Source organism: Anabas testudineus, chromosome 3 (genome assembly GCF_900324465.2).
Source record: "Anabas testudineus chromosome 3, fAnaTes1.2, whole genome shotgun sequence".
In the NCBI taxonomy this organism is placed as follows: domain Eukaryota; kingdom Metazoa; phylum Chordata; class Actinopteri; order Anabantiformes; family Anabantidae; genus Anabas; species Anabas testudineus.
The window spans coordinates 22,971,498-22,991,892 of NC_046612.1; the positions used below are offsets into that span (position 1 = coordinate 22,971,498).

Sequence of the window (20,395 nt, forward strand, 5' to 3'; positions counted from 1 at the left end):
AGAGAGAAAACAGAAACTGAGAGGAATGCAGAGACAGCGGGAGCACTGACTTTTGAGGCAGTGTTATGCAGAACTGTGGCTCACGAATAGATTTAAAGCGTATAACCAATCATTTATTTACTATATTAATATAACGCTAGCTTCTAGAGTGACAGGAGGCATACACGGCCTGCTTCCAGAGAATCATTTATACATCCTCTACGTGTTTGAAGCACAAAGTAAAAACTGGAGTTTGGGAATTTCTGTTTCAGTGGGGAGCTGGCGATGTCGTCACTCATCTCACACATTAAAAGCTGGTGGTGGAATCTATCTGTCATAAAGCAACTTATTACCTCTTTATTCGCAGATGGATAAAGGAAAACAAACTTCTCACCTAGATTCTACAGTCCAGTCATGCCTCTTGTGTTTCACTAAGCATATTTATTGTGCCAAAAGTGGACTTTTTCCTACGGGTGATGACTGCAAAATATGGTTCTTGAGAAGTGACTGCTATCAACACAGCTTAATTTAGCCTCTCTGAGCAGGAAGGAGAACTGAGAGAATTCAAACAGTGAAAATCCTGTTACAGAAACAAAATACTACTTGCTTGTGATGGAGAAAATTAACAGGATCCATAAATACACAAGCAAAGCAAAGACTTTGAGTAGAAAATTGAGGAGAGCCAACAGCTGATTAGCATTGTGTAAGTCTAAATTGTTTTTTGTGTTAAGTAAATACATCTTCATGAGTCCTTTAACAAGCAGCTAAAAAAAGAAAAGATGGGAGATTACAGGATTCTCTCATGTCTTGTTATTATGTGCTACTCCAAACATTTTGAACACCTCATTCTGAGACAGCTGATATAAACGCCGGTTATCACGTATTTTGTTGCATAGCTGCTTGGATAAAAAACAAAACAAAACAAAACAAAACACACACACACACACACACACACACACACACACACACACACACACACACACACACACACACACACACACACACAAAAAACAACCTCAACCGAGCATTAAATGTTTTAGCAAGATTAGAGAGACACTGCAGTTTCTGTTCGGCAGTTCTAATTTGATAAGAAAGGCAATCCTTTCTCTGAATTTTCACAAAATACCCTTCAAACAATCCTCACATCCAGCCAATTATGAAATAAAAGCCTGAGTGGTAGGGAAATTACAACGCTTTAAAAGAACTTTAAAACAGCTTAAATTGTTGTTTTATTTAACTGCAAATTACTCCATCATTGGATATTTTTCTTGGACTGTTTTCTGCTTCTTAACATCTTGATCCTGAGGCTGTTTTTCCTTGTCTCACACTGGCTTTTTTTCCCTTGACTTACTGCATAGACATTAAATGTCTCAGACACGCATGCCATGCACTGTTATGTTTTTAGGACAGGTTAGGGTGCTCAGAAATGAGTTGATCTGTCATATGACTGGCAGCGTACATGTTCTATGATCCTTTTTATGAAGTATTTTGATGCAATTTGCACTCAACTGCTTGATGGGTTTACTTTGGTTGTTCAGTACCCGTCCTTACTTTTCACCGTCTGCTGCTGTAGCATGCACATAATTCTATAAACAAATCTCCTTCAAATATTCTGTCAAACTGTGTAGCCTGTAGCTGTACCTGTTCTGTAGGACAGTCCAGGTAATATAACCCTCTCACACTTCCTTACCGTCTGTCCAGGCTGCTGGGGGATGCCAACATAAAGGTGGTCCAAGAAGTTGGCGCTGCGTCCGAGGCCCAGCACAGTGTAGGGCAGCTGGAGGGAGAAGTGAGCTGACTGACTCAGCTGACCGGCTGCCGGAAGGAAGAGAGAGAAAATGTGCAATTTTTAATATCATTAAAATGATGTAGCCTTTACTATTCAACACTGTAGCCAAAGCAGGACATAGCAGGATAATGATAACTAATGTACCTGGTCTTTTCCTTCACATTTCTAGCTGTCTTAGCGGCTATAGAGACAGTCATATCAGTCTGTTGGGCTTGGTTCAGATTTAAACACTTCAATAATGTCTGGATTTTGATTCATGGTTTTAAGTGGTTTTGGTTAACATATGGCATGGATTTGATGAAATTTGGAACATTTTCCCCTGAAAGGAATTGTGATAAATTTAGTGATCCCCTGAACTTGTCATAGTCCATTTAAACTGAATTTTGGAGAAGACAAGGAATTACTTAATATTCGAGGGACTCGGCTTTCTACTACTGCTCAGTGAGGGTTGATAAGATCTGGTCATTCTCTTGGGCTCGTCATTTGCATATACTGATATCTGCATATAATTGTTTTTATGAATTAGTCTTTCTAATTACTTTTTAAAAATATCTCTGTGTAAACATATGTTTTATTAGATACCAAATTTTGCTCCCCCTTTTAACCATTCTGTGAACAAGGCAGCCAGGTACTGTAGCTGTAGCCATTAAAGTTTTATGTAATATAATCAGTTCAAATCTAACCTATCCTCACCCTAACTGTTAGTGATAAGACCAAAATGTACAAGTAAACATAATGAGAGAAAGAGGAAGACACAACCAAGCTGGAGGAACTGCGGCATGAAGAGAACGTGTGTCCTGACATCAACAAGTATCATAAAAGACACAAATTGGATTGAGACACCTGAGGCCAGTCCAACACCTCTACTCGTCTCATCAGCCAAACTCTCTCCTCCTCCATCCTCTAATCTCTCCTTTCTTGCTTAACATTCTCGTCCATCCCTTAGTCTCTCATTTCCTTCTCTCTGCTCAGTTTTCTCTCCTCTCCCCAGATACATCGCTTCGATTCGGCCTTGCTCGTTTTGCTTCCCCTTCTTCTCCTCACTCCTGCTAGCCCCCCCCTCTCTCACTCTCCGTTTCTCCCCCCTATAGTTGCTGAATCTCGCCCACGCCACCCAACTCTGCCAAGTGCAGCTGACATAAATCAACCTCTACGTGGTAAACAAAGAGAGGGAAGGAGAGAGAGGGAAGGATGGAAGGAGAGAGATAGCCCAGAGGCAGCCAGTGATCAGAACTAATGTGGATGGACTGTGTATTGCAGGCCGAGAGGAGCACAACAGCTTTGCTTCTCTCTCTGTGTTTTCTTCAATCTGTGCCTAACCTTAGTTCAGTTACAAAAGAAAAAAAGAAAAAAAGAATGCAGTCCATCTTTGCCACCTCAGATGAACCTGGGTCAGGTCAGTCTAAGTCACTGTAGCTCAGTAGTATTTCTCCTCTGCAATGTTTTTTCATGCTGCCCAAATAAACCTGGTATTTTTCCTAGGGAACATCTCAAATGGGATAAAAAATTGATCAGACAATGAGTGAAAGTGGGTAATTAACTCAGGTAAAACCAGTAGTAGCCTTTGTGTGGTGTTAGTGCAGTAAAAGCCTGTCAATGGTGCTGCAATGTACATGTTCTGGCTGTAGTCGGTGTGAGAGATGAATAGACCCATTGACTTTTGCCACTTTACACAAGAATAAAAAAGAGAAGCTTTTCATCAGTCATAGTTTGTAAGTATTGTAATTTACCAGCTTTTTAGTGCTGAGTTGTGTTGTTGTGAAGAGGCAGCATAATTTCCTTAATCGCACAGAGCAAATAGCTTAACAGATGCTAAGCGAGACAGAAATATTGGCAGTTTCCAGGAAGAGCTAGGCACAGTTTCATGGACATTGACTTTTTCAGGGTAGTACAAAGCCTCGGCTTCTAACAGACACTGAAGATGAATCCTGGGGTGTGTGACATTTAGTGAGAGGTACGTGTTAGACACACACACACAGGCCTGCACACACGCACACACAGTGAGTGGGAAATACTTCAGTAAAGTGGAAAGCTTTATTCTGCTGTGTGGGATTTTATACATGATTTCATAAGATAATCTGGAACAGAAACAGAAACAAGATGATATGAGAGAGAGGGATATAAAGGCAGAATGACAAGTAAGACAGCTTTTTAGCCATTTTAGTGGCATGGATCTTTGGATAGTGAGTTGGTCAGTTCCCCACTTTGGTTCAGACAGAAACATAACAACTACATAACAAATACTGGATAAATATTTGACCAAAATGGCTTTTCCTCCAGTGCAATCTATACTGGATGGACCACAGTGAAATCCCACATTCACGGTGCCCAAAGGACACACTTTAACGACTCTGGTGATTCTGTAATTTTTACACAGGGTTAGAAAGTGACACAGTTGTAATCCCTCATGACTTTCAGGTTGTATATCAGTTGTACAGTGCTAATTAACAAATGTTAGGATGCTAGTTTTAGTTTTGCTGCTAATGCTGACCAACTCTACAACAGCATCTCTTACCCATGAATACCTCAAGTCCTCTTCATCTAACTCCAGTTTTTATTCTGAAGCATGAAGAGGCATTTATGGCAACACCACTTCATGTTGTTGATATCCAACAATCAAAGGCCAGTTAGAGTCCTACAGAGTGCGTACTTTGAGGTGGATCCAGGAGGGGAAGCCATTTCAAATCAGTCCACAGCCTGAGTCCTTTACACTGTCTGTTAGTGGGCTCGGCAGAAAAGGTTTTTGAGGGGATTGGACCTTTAAGCCAGCCTTGTTTGATGTTTTTAACAGAATGCTGTTCCCTGTCAGTGGGCAAGAGGTGGATGGCTTGCACTTGGCCACTCATAAGGTTGGAGAGGGTCTGAGCGTGTGTGTGTCTGTGTGTGTATGATGGAGGATCAAGCAGGGTTACGTTACAGGCAGGGAGCCTGGCTTACCGTCTGCTGAGTGCTCTCTGTGTGTGTGTGTCTGTGTAGAGTGGCCACGGCTGGAGCAAAGCCATTTCACAACATGGGGAGGCTGGCAAAGGGTATTATGCAGAGTAGTGTATCGGAGTGTCCGTGTTTTGTGTGTGCGTATGTGTGTGAGGGAGTGTGTTAGTCTGTTTCTATCCTATCTCCCTATAGCAGAGCCAGTGGAGGCCTTGGCAGGGAATTCCATCCCACACACATGAGTGACAACCTACAATCCATCTCTTAGAAGACAAAGCAGATTTGAAGCAGCACAAGCAGCTGGTCTTGGTGTGTGTGTGTTTCAGTGCGCACTTCATTTTCACAAAGTTCTAATACACACACACACTTATGTGGGCACGATCTGCATCACAACCAAAGAGTTCAGGTTCCATAGCACAGCCAATAATCTGAAAAGGGGAATCCACAAACACTCATGACCACACACACTCACACACACACACACACACACAAGCAAATATATGTATATATTTCTAATAGCACAATTGACATAGAGTGAAAGGGGAAGAAAAAAAGATGAGGCACCTGAAGCAGAGGAAGCTAAACTTCTCAATCTAAGCATTTAATCTATTGTATTGCACCAAATTGTATATGGAGTCATTTAGGTGCTAATAACACCAAGTGCACTGCATCTTGTCTTCATATAATATTGCTGGAATATGGCTCTGTTTGACTCATTTTACAAATACATCCAGCTATCCAAAAAGCCCAGTATCCTCTCTGTCCTCCAGCAGCTACTGTATTTCAAAACTTACTGCCATAAAATATGTGTTATTTATGATCATCAACTATGACTGGTTGAAGGTGTAGCCCCAAAGCCTCTGAGTGAATAATGCAAATTCTCTTAAGCCAAATCTATTCCTTGATTAATAGCTGTCTCAGGAGATGTGTATATTTTGTAAGACTGTATTTAGGAATCTATGAAGCAGGGCCTGATTCTGAATGGGAAAGAGAAAAACTTGCTGCTGCATTTTCACGACTTCAACAGCATGTTTGAAAATAGTAAGATCAGGTCTAAGTAACAGTAATGTACCTAAAGGACAGTCAGAATTGACGTTTACAGTTTTAAAACTTAATCAAAATGCAGATAATATAAGGGATATTGAAGCAGACAAACTTTAGTTTCTTATGGGCTTGAGAAGGAAAAATAAAAAAATAAATAAAAGGGAGAAACACTAGAGAGAGACAGACAGAGAGAGGACATGTATGCCTCTTAGGGAGCTACAACATGTTAGTTTGTGTGAGTGTGTGTTTGTCCATCTGCCGAGGTCTTATGAGACATATCCTAATAAAAAAAACTTGTTCTGTCTGCAGATTTTAGCACCTCTGGGCAGACATGCAGAGTGAAAATATAACATGTTATATTAGCCTGAAACCGAGTCAAGTGTGTCTATGTGCACAGAAGGATGTTGAGATTTTGAGATAATAAAAAATACAAACAAACCTAGAATAAATGAATAAAACAAAAGCGACAACATTCTATCTGAAAATACTTTCATAGCAAAATGAAAAATGCACAAATATCATAGTGAAGAACTAAGAAAGGAAATATGGTCATAAACTTGACTGGCTGACAGTACAGGCACACACACTCACATCTCACTCCCTGGGGCTTCAAAACCGAAAATTTCCTACTGCCTGTCGCTATAGAAACCATTTGCTCCCCTGATGGCGATAAAAGGAGCAAATTGCAGCGATGGAGGGTGGAGCCATGAGGGATAGAAGGGCACACGCACACACATACATAAACAATCTGCCTGCCTGGAGAGCCCTCCTCAGTGCCCGCACAATGGAGTCAAGATCTGGACATTGATTTGTGAAGGAAAATGTGTATAATGTCTGGAGTGTCAATGTGTGTCTGTTGATACACTCAAAGACCCGGAGGGTTTTATAGCTGTTCTGCCCTTATCACCACCCTGCTTTACACTGCCTCTCAAACTTTAAGAATTCGTTGAGAGGGAAGACTGTATGCTTGCGCTCTCGAGTTTAATGGGAGAACATGTACAGTAGTAAACATGAGAGATGAGCTGCACACTGACCTCGTCTGAACGTTTTCTTAGAATAGAAGCATTTAAAAATAAAACCGGTTCTAAGCACGTTTTGGAGGCAAGACTCTTGGGTACTGCAGAAGGATAGGAAACCTGATCATCAGGGAGTAGGGGGTGCTACAAACTTTAATCATGACCGATCCTGAAGAGTCCACAATCTCTCATTTCAGGTGACTCATTAAGATCAGGCCATTTACTTTTTTTGTTTTATGGCATCCTTGTGCCGTTTGCAAATATCTTTGGCTCACATTTTTATACTCAGATAATATTGGATTCCGTAATTATCTGCTTTGTTTTAAGCTACAGTATCTTAAGGCAATACTGGTTTTTGTTTTCATTTTTGGATACAAAAAATGTTGACTGAGGGACTCATTGCACCCTGGAAGGCCTTTCCTTTTCTGACCTATAATGGAACACACAGATATTATAGATAGCTGTGTCGGTGGGTCCTCTAGGGCCAGAGGCTTCATCCTATCATGAATGGCTATATAACAATTCTTGGCAATACACGATCAACAAATGATGGCAGCCGACAACTCCTCATCTGAGAAACAAACAATGGAGGGTTAAACCAGGAAAACAGATACAACTGAACTAATTTTGATAAATAGGATCATAATGATTGTCTGTCACTGTGTGTCTGCCCTGCAACGAACCTGCGACCTCTCCAGGGTGAACCCTGCCTCTCGCCCAGTGACAGCTGGAATAGGCTCCAGCATTCCTGCTACCCTTCAGAGAATAAGTGGTTAAGATAATGGATGGATGATTTGGATCATACTGGACACTGAGATACCTGCAAGAATTTCATTCATTCATGAAGAATGATTGAGATGAATGATGATGAGACAGATTATTTACATTAGCGATATTTATAAAAAGTAGAAAATAAAAGCTTAAAGAGATGAAAATAATAAGGAGGGATGCAGAAGAGAAAGATAAAAGACAGAAAATATGGAAGACAAAAATTGTGCTAAGCCTGATCATCAGTAATTCTCCCTGTCTCTGTGGAGGTTTACTTCTCCACTTGTTTTTTCCCCACCACTCCTATATTTCTTCTCCCTTGCTCTCTTTTGAGTTATTTGTGCACTTCTCCCATCATCCTCTTTTGTTCCACATTCATTTTTACTCCTTTTGCTTTTCTCTCTGCACCTCTACTGTATGCTTTCAGTTCTAAACTCGGCCCACTCTCATTTTCTCCCCTTTCAGCCCTTTTCATTTCTCTCATCCACCTACTCACCTATCTTATTCCCAAATTGTGAATTCTCCCTGTGTGTTTCAAGACTATCTATACTGATCTATAAAATGGTCTGAGAATAGGGTAACACTCGCTGTTGACCTACAGAGGTGTCTTAGAACAGGGGTATAACGTGGCCGTAGATCAGAGTGACGTTGAGCGCAATAGGCCCAGCTTTTACAAGGCCGCTTGAGTCGAAAGGCATGAGGCAGCAAAAAGCAACGCAAGTGGCTTTAAAGGAAAGTACAGATCCACACCAGTGACACACATGCACGCACACACACACACACACGCACACAATTTCTCATTTGAATTTCTGTCTAACTTGTTTTGGGTCTTCTAAAACATCTAAAAGGTTAAGAGATGTTTGTGGATGAGCTGCCTTGGATGAACATGTGTTTTTAAAGGTTGCGTATGTGCGTACACTGTATGCACTGTGCAAGTGTGTGTGAGTGAGTTGTTGCTAATCCCCCAAACTCATTAGTCTAATTGGACAGTCTGCTGAGAGCTCCACATTGATCTGGGCCTGTTATGATTCTCCTCCTTATGAGCACTCACTTCTTTCTCTTTCTGTCTCTGTCCTCCCTCTTCATGTCACTTCTCTCACAAATGTCCTCCCTCTCTTCTTTTCTTTTCTCCTCTCTGTGCACCATAATATTTGGCACCAGACATACTTACCAACAAACCCAGAGTAGTTGCAATTCTTATTTATGCCTGTTATTGTTACGTTATTTATTCTATAACATTCTGCAGCAAATACAGTAGATTTATGGAAGCTAATGCACAGATGATGTTGATGATGATTGGCAATATCTGGATTTCCATCCGAGTATACTTAGGGGAAACTCAAATGAAATGTTGTATTTTGACAATTCACACTTCATTTCACCAGAGAAAAATAACTTATTAATCTCCTCTAAGAAAACTTTGACAGCTAAGGCACTGTTTCATCTCAATGCACAACAACTGACAAATTCACAAGTGGCTTTCAAGAAAAAAGGGAAAAGGCTGTTTATAAAATAATTTTATGTCCTCCACAACTTCCCAAAAAAAGCTGTGCATGTTGCTCATTACAAATACAACATACCATTAAGTCAATTAGACAGTAATGTAGAGCATAAACACATTTGTTTTGCTTCGTGTAGCTAATGTTCTAACAATTCGGATTATGTCTTCTTTAGTTGAGCTTTTGTAGTACTTCTTCTCAGAAAAATTAAACACAACACGTTTCAAATGTCCACCATAAATGATATTATTGCTCTGCTTCATCATCAGTCCTGATAGTGTCAGATAGGTCAGTACTGAAAGGTGACATACAACATACTCTGCCAACTATTTGCTTGATAGATTCAAAGCAGTGGGACAGCTTTCAACCAAAGGACGACAACTTTTCTACCTGAGTAGATGAAAAATGAATGTGTAAGCAGAAGTGAGATATTGTTTTTTGACATTAAGTCATATCTTTATGTCTTTTTGACTGATATCTACATATAATCTTAAAAAAATTTCTGACACATTACTGTTCCCAGCTTTTCTCAAAATGCAATAAATGGTCTTGGATGACTGTGTGTGAGCTGAGCCCAGAGGTGACTACATTGTGGTGTTTTTTCTCTGCTCAGTGTCCATAGTGGTTGAAAAAGAAGAATAAAAATGTTGGTAATGAATAACTTCAACTATTCATCTCCTCCACCCCACCTGTCCCCCCCTCTCCCTCTGCCTCAGCAGGAGTTAGTTGATAATGAGGTGTGGTGTTGTCAGAATCACAGCTCATGCTCATCCATCCAACCTGCTTAGTAAGGGGGCCAGTGCACCACTATGAGCATACACACATACACAAGGTCATGAAGAGACAGTCAGTGTCAGTGTATGCATGCTTGCACTTGAGCACACACGCAAAGTACTTGCAGACACAGAGTATACACACCAGCGTATTTGCAAGTTTAGACAAATACTTGAACACATACAAACACAAACACACACACACACACACACACACACACACACACACACACACTTCCAGTGTACATTCAGATTAATTATATTCTCCCCCTCACACAGGCACACAATTCACTAAGGAAACAAAATCTAGTGAGTGGTGCTGTTGACCTTTGCTTATCAGATCGGAGGGTGGGATTATAACTATAGCATGCCTGAGTGTATATACACTGTGTGTTAGTAATGTCACTTTAAGGTAAGTCAAGATGAAAGATGCTCTTCTTCTACTCCTTTCTACATATAAATGATTCCTTCCACTTATCATAATTCCAAACCAGTGATCCTCCTTTTATACCATATACCAATCTTATATCTAGAATCACTCCCCTTATTTCTCTCCTTCCCTGCTTTATTAGTCTTTTTCCAGAACTTCTTTCCATCCTTATACTGTGCCTCCTTGGCCCGTGTCTCTCTCTCAGCATATTATAATCTCTCCTTTCCTCTTTGCTCTCTCTCCTTTTCAGGAGGGTGAAGGGTAAGTGAAGATCGTTGGGCCCCAGTGGAGAGGCCCGAATGTGTGTGTGTGTGTGGGTGCATGTGTTTGTGTGCACCCCATCATTGCTCATCTCTGGCAGCCTCGCTGGCTGTTCCCCGAGCTACAAGCTACAGAATAAATACACTTTAAATCACCCCACACATTTCCTCACACACACACACACGCATGAAGCGTGCTCCCTGGCAGCGCTTTGCTGCTGTTAAATGAGGGGTCTGGGGAGTTGTGCCGGCAAAGCCTTTGGCTATTCTAGCTCTCCTCCCCTCTCTGCGCACTCCAGTCAGACACTCACTGGAGAAATAAGCCGAAGTTATGATGGGCAGATATGCAATATGCCCAGATATTCTAATGTTATCTCTACCTTGACAAACTGCCCAAGTCTAGACAAATCTTGCTTTATGAATATCCATTTTCAAGTTCACTTATATTGTGACCCAAGTATGGGGTGATATGCAGGACTTTCCTGTTTCAACATATGACACTGGTTTTCCCACGCTGATGTAGAAGAACTTGACTTGCCTGCACAGAGCACTGAACTCAAACCAATCCAACACCTTTTGGATGAACTGTAACGCTGGCTGCATCAGTGACCGACCTCACTAATCCTCTTGTGGCTGAATGTGAGCAAACCGCTGCAGGCAGCTGCACAAATCTTGTAGAAGCCTTCCAAGAAGAGTGGAGGCTAAATTTTAATGCCAATGAGATGGTCATGTAGGTCTGACAGATGCAGAGAAATAAAAGGGACAGAAGTAGTGAAATATTTACACGTGTAAACTAACTTAGTCTGTAAGCATTTGCCTTAATTTACAGCCACTGTTGCAGGTTAGCGATATTTAGTTGTAAAAAGACAACCATGACATGATATTTTTCAGCATCTCTCTTTAGTATGACTACCACCCCATTTAGTGGGCTGTGTATCTCTCCATCTCCTCTGCAGTGGGTGTAGGTGGTAATGGTCTTCCCCCGCTCTCCCTCCCTTTCCACAGTTTGTCCATATACGCCTGCTTAACCGCATATTTAAACCAATGGAGTGTGTGTGTGGAGATGCACTAGAACTGCACATTTCATCACACTTTAAGAGAACTAAATACAAATCAGCTAGTGTTAACATTTTGTCCACTCAATGTTTTGGTCTTGGACAAAAAGAACCTAATTGAAAAGTCTTCAGCCAATAGAAGATTAGGTTTAGATCTGTTTTGTAGCCAGGAGCTTAAGTTGTCTAATCGTGGTGAAATAATAATGATGTCAGACTGTAATCTGTCTGCTCTTACTTTAAATATGTATATACTCCAACTGTGCCAACAGATAAATGAAACAATGGAATCTGACAAAGTGGGATTATGCTGCACACAGGAACACACATGCACACACAGACTATATATATCCCTGACCCTAGGCTGTCAGTGCATCTTGTCCTCATCCAGCTCTGTGTCCTTCCCACAATGTAGCATCAACTAGGTTAACTGTAGCTAATATGGCACAGCACTGCTGTCCTCAATGTCTTGACTTATCTCTCTATGCAGCAGTCTCTTTCTGCCTATGCACCTTTCTTCCCTATCAGTCTGAATCATGTGATGCATGGGGAATGTATGCCCCGGTGTTGCAGAAATTTCTCATCATATGGACATCCTCTGATCAAACAGGTTAAGAAATAACAATCAATAGTTGCAGCAACAGGTTTTTCCCCTGACATTAAATGCTTATTGACAAAGATTTTCTAACCACATTGTGCGTATTCCTAAAAGCAATGTGTTGACAGGACTGGCTAACAAAGTAAAGAGTGATTCTTTCACAATACATAAAGGGGAGTTGTTTGGGATTTCATTTCCATGCATCATAACCATCTTCCCAATCTTTTCTTCAAAACAAACCACAAATACAAAAAGAGCTACTGTACATGCAGCGCTGCAAAACGAGCAAACGTTCTTGTCTTATGTGTCTTTTTAAATTGTAACAAACACACTGGTCTTTTTTAGAAAGAAATTTACCTTGGACTTAAATCAGAAGGGAAAAAATGAAGCTACAGCTTGTTTAGTGTTGCTTTGCTGTCGAAGAAACTTCAGAGGAAAAGAAGGCCTCCAGTGTTTTGCAAGCTTCCACAGTAGTTTCCTCCAAAAGCCTTGCAGAAAACTGTATCCTATAAACAGTGCTGCTGCAGCAAGTGCAGGCATCATATTCAACGGAGAGTGCTGAAAAACTTGGATTCATCTTTAAAACCTAAATCCTGATAAGCTATGGTTGAGTAATAATTTTACAAAACAGCATTTAGGCAAGAAGTGCATTTATAGAGATACAGGAAAACCAAAGTAACTCAGCAAGTAACAAGTTGTAAAATTACTTCACTGTGGATAGAATAAGTGTGAACTAAACACACACTGCAGAGGCATCATGGAGCGAGGATTACAGTCTTATCAAACTGATTTATTTTCCTTTCAGCTCTCTTTAGAAGGACCTTCTCTTGTTTTTTTTCTTCAACCCCTACCCCCCTTTTCTGCTTCAGCCTTTGTCTTTGAGGCACAAAGGCTATTTTCTCATATAAAAAAAAAAGAAAGTAAGAAAATGAAATCAATACAGCCCTCTTCTTCTCTTTCTCTACTTTCTTAAAATCCTCCAAAAACAATCCCGGAGGTATTAAGCCAAGCTGAGGACAGCTGTCACTGTTGGGAGGTTAAGTTATTAATAAACATGATGTAGATGTATAAAAAGCTGGCAGTGGCATTTTCAGAAAGGTAAACACCTTCCTGGCTATTTTCTAATATGAAATGGGTAGTTTAGCACTAGAAGTGTAAGCTACCAAGGAGAGAGACTGAAAAAAAAGTACTTACCTGAGGCATTTTTCAGGTAGCCGTTGGAGTCCACTGTGGTGTACATGACATAGGGACCAGGCTGGTTGACACCAAAAGGCTGTGCAAACCCACATGTAAACACAAATAATAAAGCAAATGTTGACATTGTGCAAATATATTTTCACATTACCTGTCTGTCAGTGAAGGTAAAAGCAGACAGGGAGGAAAAAAGAAAAGCAGGGAGGGGTTGACAGAAAACACAGAAAAGAGTGAAAGACAGACAAGCATGCTGTCATCATAGTGACCTTGAGTAGTATTTCAGCTTTATTTTCTCTAGGTGACATGACTAATGTCTGAGTTAGCCGGGTTAAAACTCACGAGCATAGAGTGGCAAGAAAAAGTATGTGGAATTTTGTGGTTTTCTGCATTAATTTCTCATAACATGTAATCTGATCTTCATCTAAGTCAAGAGTATTAACAAATATAATGTACTGTGCAAATAATAGCCCACAAAAAAATTCCAAAAGTTGGATTTTGTTTTGCAGGCCCAAATCATGATGTTTCCTCCACCATACTTTACGGTTGGGATGATGTTTTCATGATGATATGCTGTGCCATTTTTATGCCAGATGTAGTGCTGTGTGTTCTTTACAAATAGTTAAATCTTAGTTTCCTCAGACCACAAAACATTTTGCCAATACTGCTGTAGAGTGTCAATGTGATATTTAGCAAACTTCAGGTGTGAAGCACTGTTCTTTTTAGTAAGCGGCGGGTTCTTTTGTGGGCACTCAAATCTTCGGCTGTCACTCTGGGGTGTTTCCTTAGCTCACTGATGAGTGTTTGTTGTGCTCTTGGGATCAGTTTGACTAGCCGCCTACTTCTTGGTAGACTAGCCACAGTCCTAAAGTGTCTCCATTTGTAGATTGTTTGCCTAACTGTAGACTGCAGAATTTCTAAAGTCTTTGAAATCACTTTGTAATCCTTTCCAGCTTTATGTAAATCAACAATTCTTGATCCTCTGAAAGCTTCTTTTGGCGAGGTGTGGCTCACATAAGCATCTTCTTTTTGTGTGAAGCAAACCCAAAACGTTAGTGTTTTTTTTGTCAGTCAAAGTAGTTTTAGTCCACACCGTCAAAATAATCTTTCTTTATTCCAAGGGTTCATATACTTTTTGTACTAGCACTATGAGGTTTAAATGGCGTATCTCTGTATGGTCAATAAAGAGATAAAATATCAGACTTTGTTTGTGTTATTTATGATTTGTTTTATTATTTTAGGCACATTATATTGTTTTAATGCTCTTGACTTAGATGAAGATCAGATCACATTTTATCACAAATTTATGCAGAAAACCATGAGATCCCTAAAGGTTCACATACTTTTTCTTGCCACTGTAAATGAGCGTGATGGCTGCGTGTTTGTGTGCCCGTGTGGGTTGGGTGTCTTATCTCTTCATTACAAAAGGATGACTGCTAATAAAGAGATATGTTGAGCCATCCTTCGTTTTACATCAGCTACAAATGCAAACATGCACACTTCAAGAGACACTTGGCCCTTTATGCTGTGGCACTAAGCAGTGGGGTGAGAGACAAATAGAAATGAGGTCAAAAAGAGAGAGAGAAAGAGAGAGATGAGAAATCCACAAAGGAGCAGACTAGTGGGCTGAAAGAAAGACAGAGGAAGAGAGGTGTGACTAAGAAGACGAGGAGCTGGAGAGTGAAATGAAAAGATAGAGAGGGTTGATGGATGGGAGAGGAGAGGAACAGAAACAGCCGTGAGCTCCACTCGTCTACTGCATTCATCATACCTTTCAGTTAGGCAACAAGCGGGTGGAAGAGCAGACAGACAGAAAACCAAAACAACTCTAATACCAGCAGCCTCTTGTTGATGTCAAAGCTAATGTGTTCTGCAAAGGGCTTTCCACTGGTGAAAGGTTGTATGAGGAGTGATAGTGGCTGCCTTTTTTCTGTCAGATTCCTCTGTCCACCCACACATGAGCGTCAGAAATGAGCTCTTTAGGATGAATAAAAGGTGCTTAAAGCTAACTGCTCAATAAAATGATGGCTACACTTCAATCCAAAGGCACACCATACTGCATTTTAAGAGTTTGCATTTTGTTTTTCCCTGCAAAGTCTATTCATCAGCTAATCATCCTTCACAATCCTCCTCTCAACCTAAATTGGATGCAGGTTGCTAGCAGGAATGGAAATGATTTCAAAGATGCTGACTTAACCATAAGTTTACCTTGTTGGCACAGAGCGAGAGAGAGGGCGAAGGGCAAACAGAGAAGCGAAATTGAAACTTAACTACTATTTGGTGATTTTAATTTAGTGCAACTGTCAGGTTTATCAGTAAAGTATATGAAGTACATTGCAGACTGCAGTCGCATGCTTACATTTAGCAGCAGAGTGACAGCTGTCTCATGAATTCATCTAATTTGGGTCAACTCGTGTCACAGGGTCTATTATTATTATTATTATTATTATTATTATTATTATTATTATTATTATTATTGTTATTATTGTTATTATTATTATTATCATAGCATCACCTGGTAAGATGCTGATTCTACTGTGCACCTAATGATCATTGAGATAGGTAGGTTATGAAATCTTCCCTCATAGTTCTACATACTGCTGTGAACTGGTTTGGTGTCTGATCAGCATTGTAAATATGGTTCTATTACTCAAACTGGTCTTCCTAGAGTGAACTGTATCTTCTCACTAGTGTCCAACGGGGGATTCTTGTGTTATTTTACACACAGCTGTGTTATGTCTGGACTCCTGGTAGGGAGCTGGAACCTTTGCTTTATCCATTGCTGTCAATTGGTCTCATAAATGCTTTTTCATGTTGTTCTCTTAAATGTCAATTTGTTTATTCTGTGAGGTTTCTCATGGGAACTTTCAAAGTTGGATTCCCCAAACTCTCTTTAATCATAAAAACTTGTAAATCGCTTGTTTTCCTGGCTGACTGCCATCTGTTCATGAGGAGGTAAACAATTGTAGGATTTCATCATTGGCATAATCAATGTCTCTAAATTAAGCACTTTAAGCATTCAAGTTAGAACATTTTAGTGTAGCTACCAGTGCTGCTGTATAGTGATACAAAGAAAAATGAAATGAGGACTTTGTATGTACATGAAGATACATGACTAATAGGAGGGGCAGTGAACAGTCATGGAGCTACAGTATTAGATGAGCAGATGAACAGCATTACTGTTGTTCTGTTGATTGATTCATGACACACACCGTAGTAATGTACTTAACAAGAATTATGTTTGTGTGAGAGGTTCTTGCACATCTTTTCATTTAATCTTGTCATCTTTTAAGTATGGACCAACTTTGTTAATGAAACAAGTTCTAGAGCCAGAAATTGAGCTTAAGCGCCTGCTGGGGTTGCTGTGAATGCCTGAATGTAACCTTGTGAAAGTTTGGAAGTATCAAAATCATAAGCACCGTCTGGGCTCATAACACCAGAGCAGACACGAAGCCTTGGATAACTCATAAACTTTGAGAATGCGAGCAGAGAGTAAACTAGATACGGACACCTGTTACTGTAAAATTATTAAAACAACCCAATCTCTTCAGTACCACCCCTGTCAAAGTGTCCCTGAACAACAAGCAACGAACTGCAAAATATATATTTACCAGGAACGAGTGTTGGAAATCAGGCAAACCTGTCATTTATCTGCCCTTGTGTTAAATATTCCTCACATTACTATTTTATTGTAAAATGCAAACCACAAGGATGAGAATTAAATAGAGTATGGCAGCATACACACAGCCCATTTCCTCTGGCCTTTACACACTGAGACCCTAGAATCTTTTCAAGATTCAACATTCTGCATTGAGAAATATTCATTTTGACACTTCTTCATAAAATTTGGTAAACAAAAACCCATCTTTATCCACAAAGACTGAGCCCTTGGTGGACGCTCCTTTTACACTTAATCATGACACCCTGACCTGCTTATTTCTGGAATCTTTCAGATTGATGTTACTTGCTTTTCTTTATTTTGTTTGTTTTACTTTGTACATTGGTCAGATAAACTAAAGTTCAATGACAAATTACAGATTTTATTATTATTTTTTGGGCCACCTTTTTTAGAAACTAGGTTTATACTACTACAGACCCTCATAATGAAGGTCTGTTACTTGTCTCCATAAAGAAATGAAAGAGAGAAGAGCATTATGAGGGTTAAAAATTAGGTGCTGGTTTACTGCACAAAACAGACCTCATTTACTTTTGAGGTTTCCATTTTTTTGTATTTTGTTCCATGCTGCAATAAAAGGTGGGCACTTTACATATAGAGAAATACTTACTTTACCCTTGAGCTAAAAAAAGCTCATTGCCTATTCAATTGGCCTTGCCATATTTCCTTAATATAAAGTTGATTTATCCCATAGACTCGACGTTTGGCCAGTAGTGGTGATAATTCATCATACAAATGTAGCCTTTTCTACCTTGCTGCTAAAAAACAGCTGAGTATGGATAAAGAAGAGGACAAAGTAAAGCGAGTATTAACACAATACTGTTAAGTTTAGGCATTGATATGACTTGGTTAAATTTACCTTGGCTTAATATGACAATAAGGCTTAATATGAACAGTCACTTCAGACAAAATGACACATGGTCAGACTGGTCAGAGGCCCTAAAGAGTTTAACCACAACATTTTTAATGGTGTCATTAGGAATGTGGAGAGACCAAAAGGCAGACAAAGAGAGATTTCTTACCTTAACATCTTCAGGACAGTTATTGGAGCACAGGCCACTGAGCACTGGGGAAGACGGAGATGAGAGTTAGACATGTAACTCAGCTTGTGCTGCATGTCCAGCACGATAACACAATCTACTGTGGAATCAGAGTCATCTGTGATGGTGTTGTTGTTTTGCCTTAAGGGCCACTGTATCAACATGTATGAAATGTCAAGTGGTCAAAGTCACACTGAGAAATAAACTGTGCAAAGGGAGACACTTTAGGACTGTGGCTACTCTACCAAGAATGGTTTAAGTTCCACTGTGACTGACAGTCAATACAAAAACACTAATTCATATTAACATTTGCAAGGTATTTCATACAATGTAATCATCTTTTCTGTGTATTAAATGGATATGTACAAGACAGCCAATCAAAGAAGGAAGTGGTGTACATTAACTAATTTGCCAGCTATGAGAACAAACAAATAAACTGTGAAAACGGTTAATAGTGTGTGAATGTGCTTCAAAAGCATTTTGCTTATTTTTGTGTACAAGTGGAGTGAGGACAAAATCTGCTGAATTGCTAATCAGTCATTAGAGAAGTGACTTTATTATCATACTAACAGGGTTACGAGTCTAAGTTGCCTTGATTTGCCTGATGGAGTCATGCTGAAGCCCAATACTGTGTTAATAAGGTCTGTACCTAGAGCTGCAAATAATAAAAACAGTGTAGTCACACTCAATGCACCTATTTGAGGTTAACACCATGCACTCCTGGCTTAGTCAGTTGATGGATGAAGCCTCTGTATTGGATTCTTCATCACTAATTTGCCACATATGTGTCAATAACATTTAATTGACAAAAGTAAGGACTTTTCAGTTATGTAAATGTTCTTTAGAATGAGCTGAAGTGGACAAGCGGTTGATGAGAGGTGGCCCTGAGTGTACAATAGGAGTCACTCTTAAATTTACAAGAAGACTGTTTCAGGGTACCTGATCTCATGAAAGAAAATGGACAGTTAGACCTAGCTGATGCTACACTATGGGAAGGACAGAGAGCAGGATGAGGACAAGATGCACTGACAGCCGGGGGTCAGGGATATATATAGTCTGTGTCTGCATGTGTGTTCCTGAATGCTGCGTAATCCCTCTTTGTCAGATTCTGTTATTTAGTTGATCTGTTGCTACAGTAGGAGTATATACAGTACATCTTTAGCAGACATTATTGCATTGGGTTACACAGGTGTACCTAATAAATTGGCCAGGGAGTTTGAGAGAACTGGGCAGTGAAGTACATTACACAGTAGCAAATGGAAACAATTAGAAAAGGCTTAAATAAAGAGGGTCTAAAGGGCGATCCACCCCAGCAGCGTTTTCTGAAGTACCCCTAGAACGGTGTCTCATAGAACAAACATGCTTCCGTTTCTACAAATGTGTCAGTTCACACTATCTCTGAAAGATGCTGGTGTAAACATACAACCCACTGTTTTTCTTTTCCTTTTTTTTTCTTTATTTTTCTCCACACTGTGTTTTTCCCACTTGCACACCTTGTGAAGTGATATGGGCGATTCAAATCACACAAATTCTCAACTTTGTGCTTGTCAAAAATATCTACAAACCTCCTGCCTGTCCATTGATTGACCCACCAGTTTAGTCCAAACTGGGATAACTCAAGAACTGGTGGATAAACTGCAAAGAAATTAGGCACATTCATTGTCTGAATACAATGTTAAGTTGATTCCCAAAATGAATCATGACTCTGACTTTTCACAATAACCGAAGTCCCACCTAAAGCTCAATAGATGTTTTACTGTAAGTAGATAATGAGCTGCCTGCACTGGCTATCAAAACAAAGTGTGACCAATTATGACAGTGTTGTATGCAAATGCAGTAGTGGTCCAGGCAGGAGGACTGCATTGCACCATTTTCTTTTACTATGATCCCTCTATGTGGTAATCATTCTGTCATCTTGGTTGAAATCAACAAGAAGATTTTTTTCTTATTTTAAAGCTTTGATTAAAAAAGATATGTGTGGCAAAGGAATAGTTGTTGCTTTGAAGCTCACAAGCTTATTAGGTATATGCCCTGAAGCACAACTAAGATGGAGCTCCCATCAAAGACAAATGTGTTTCCTGACCCCAATGAAACCAAACTGACCACAATGAATATCAGCTGCAACTTAATACCCTGGATAAACAGGTTTCAGGTAGAAAAGGAATTTTTATCAGTAAAAACACACATTTCTCATCAAGGCCCTTATTGTGTTATAATTTAAAATGGCTTATCAAGACATATTTAGTAATATCATATTATTTATGATACTAGAAAACAGTGGTTGTCAAGGTTTGTTTGCAAAATGAGGGCTTCACAATATTTTCAAGTCAGAGATATCAAATCAGGTCT

General features: G+C 39.8%; 1 protein-coding gene across 1 annotated transcript in view; it reads right to left on the minus strand.

Annotated features, from left to right (window-relative positions):
- The window catches only part of itfg1 (integrin alpha FG-GAP repeat containing 1), a 126,062-nt gene that overhangs the window by 9,053 nt on the left and 96,614 nt on the right, over positions 1-20,395 (minus strand). Inside the window, exons 13-15 of the mRNA XM_026378215.1 lie at positions 18,029-18,072; positions 13,334-13,412; positions 1,670-1,794 (exon numbers count right to left, since the gene is read on the minus strand). Coding sequence (XP_026234000.1) covers positions 1,670-1,794; positions 13,334-13,412; positions 18,029-18,072 — 248 coding nt within the window. The remainder of the gene's footprint in view (positions 1-1,669; positions 1,795-13,333; positions 13,413-18,028; positions 18,073-20,395) is intronic.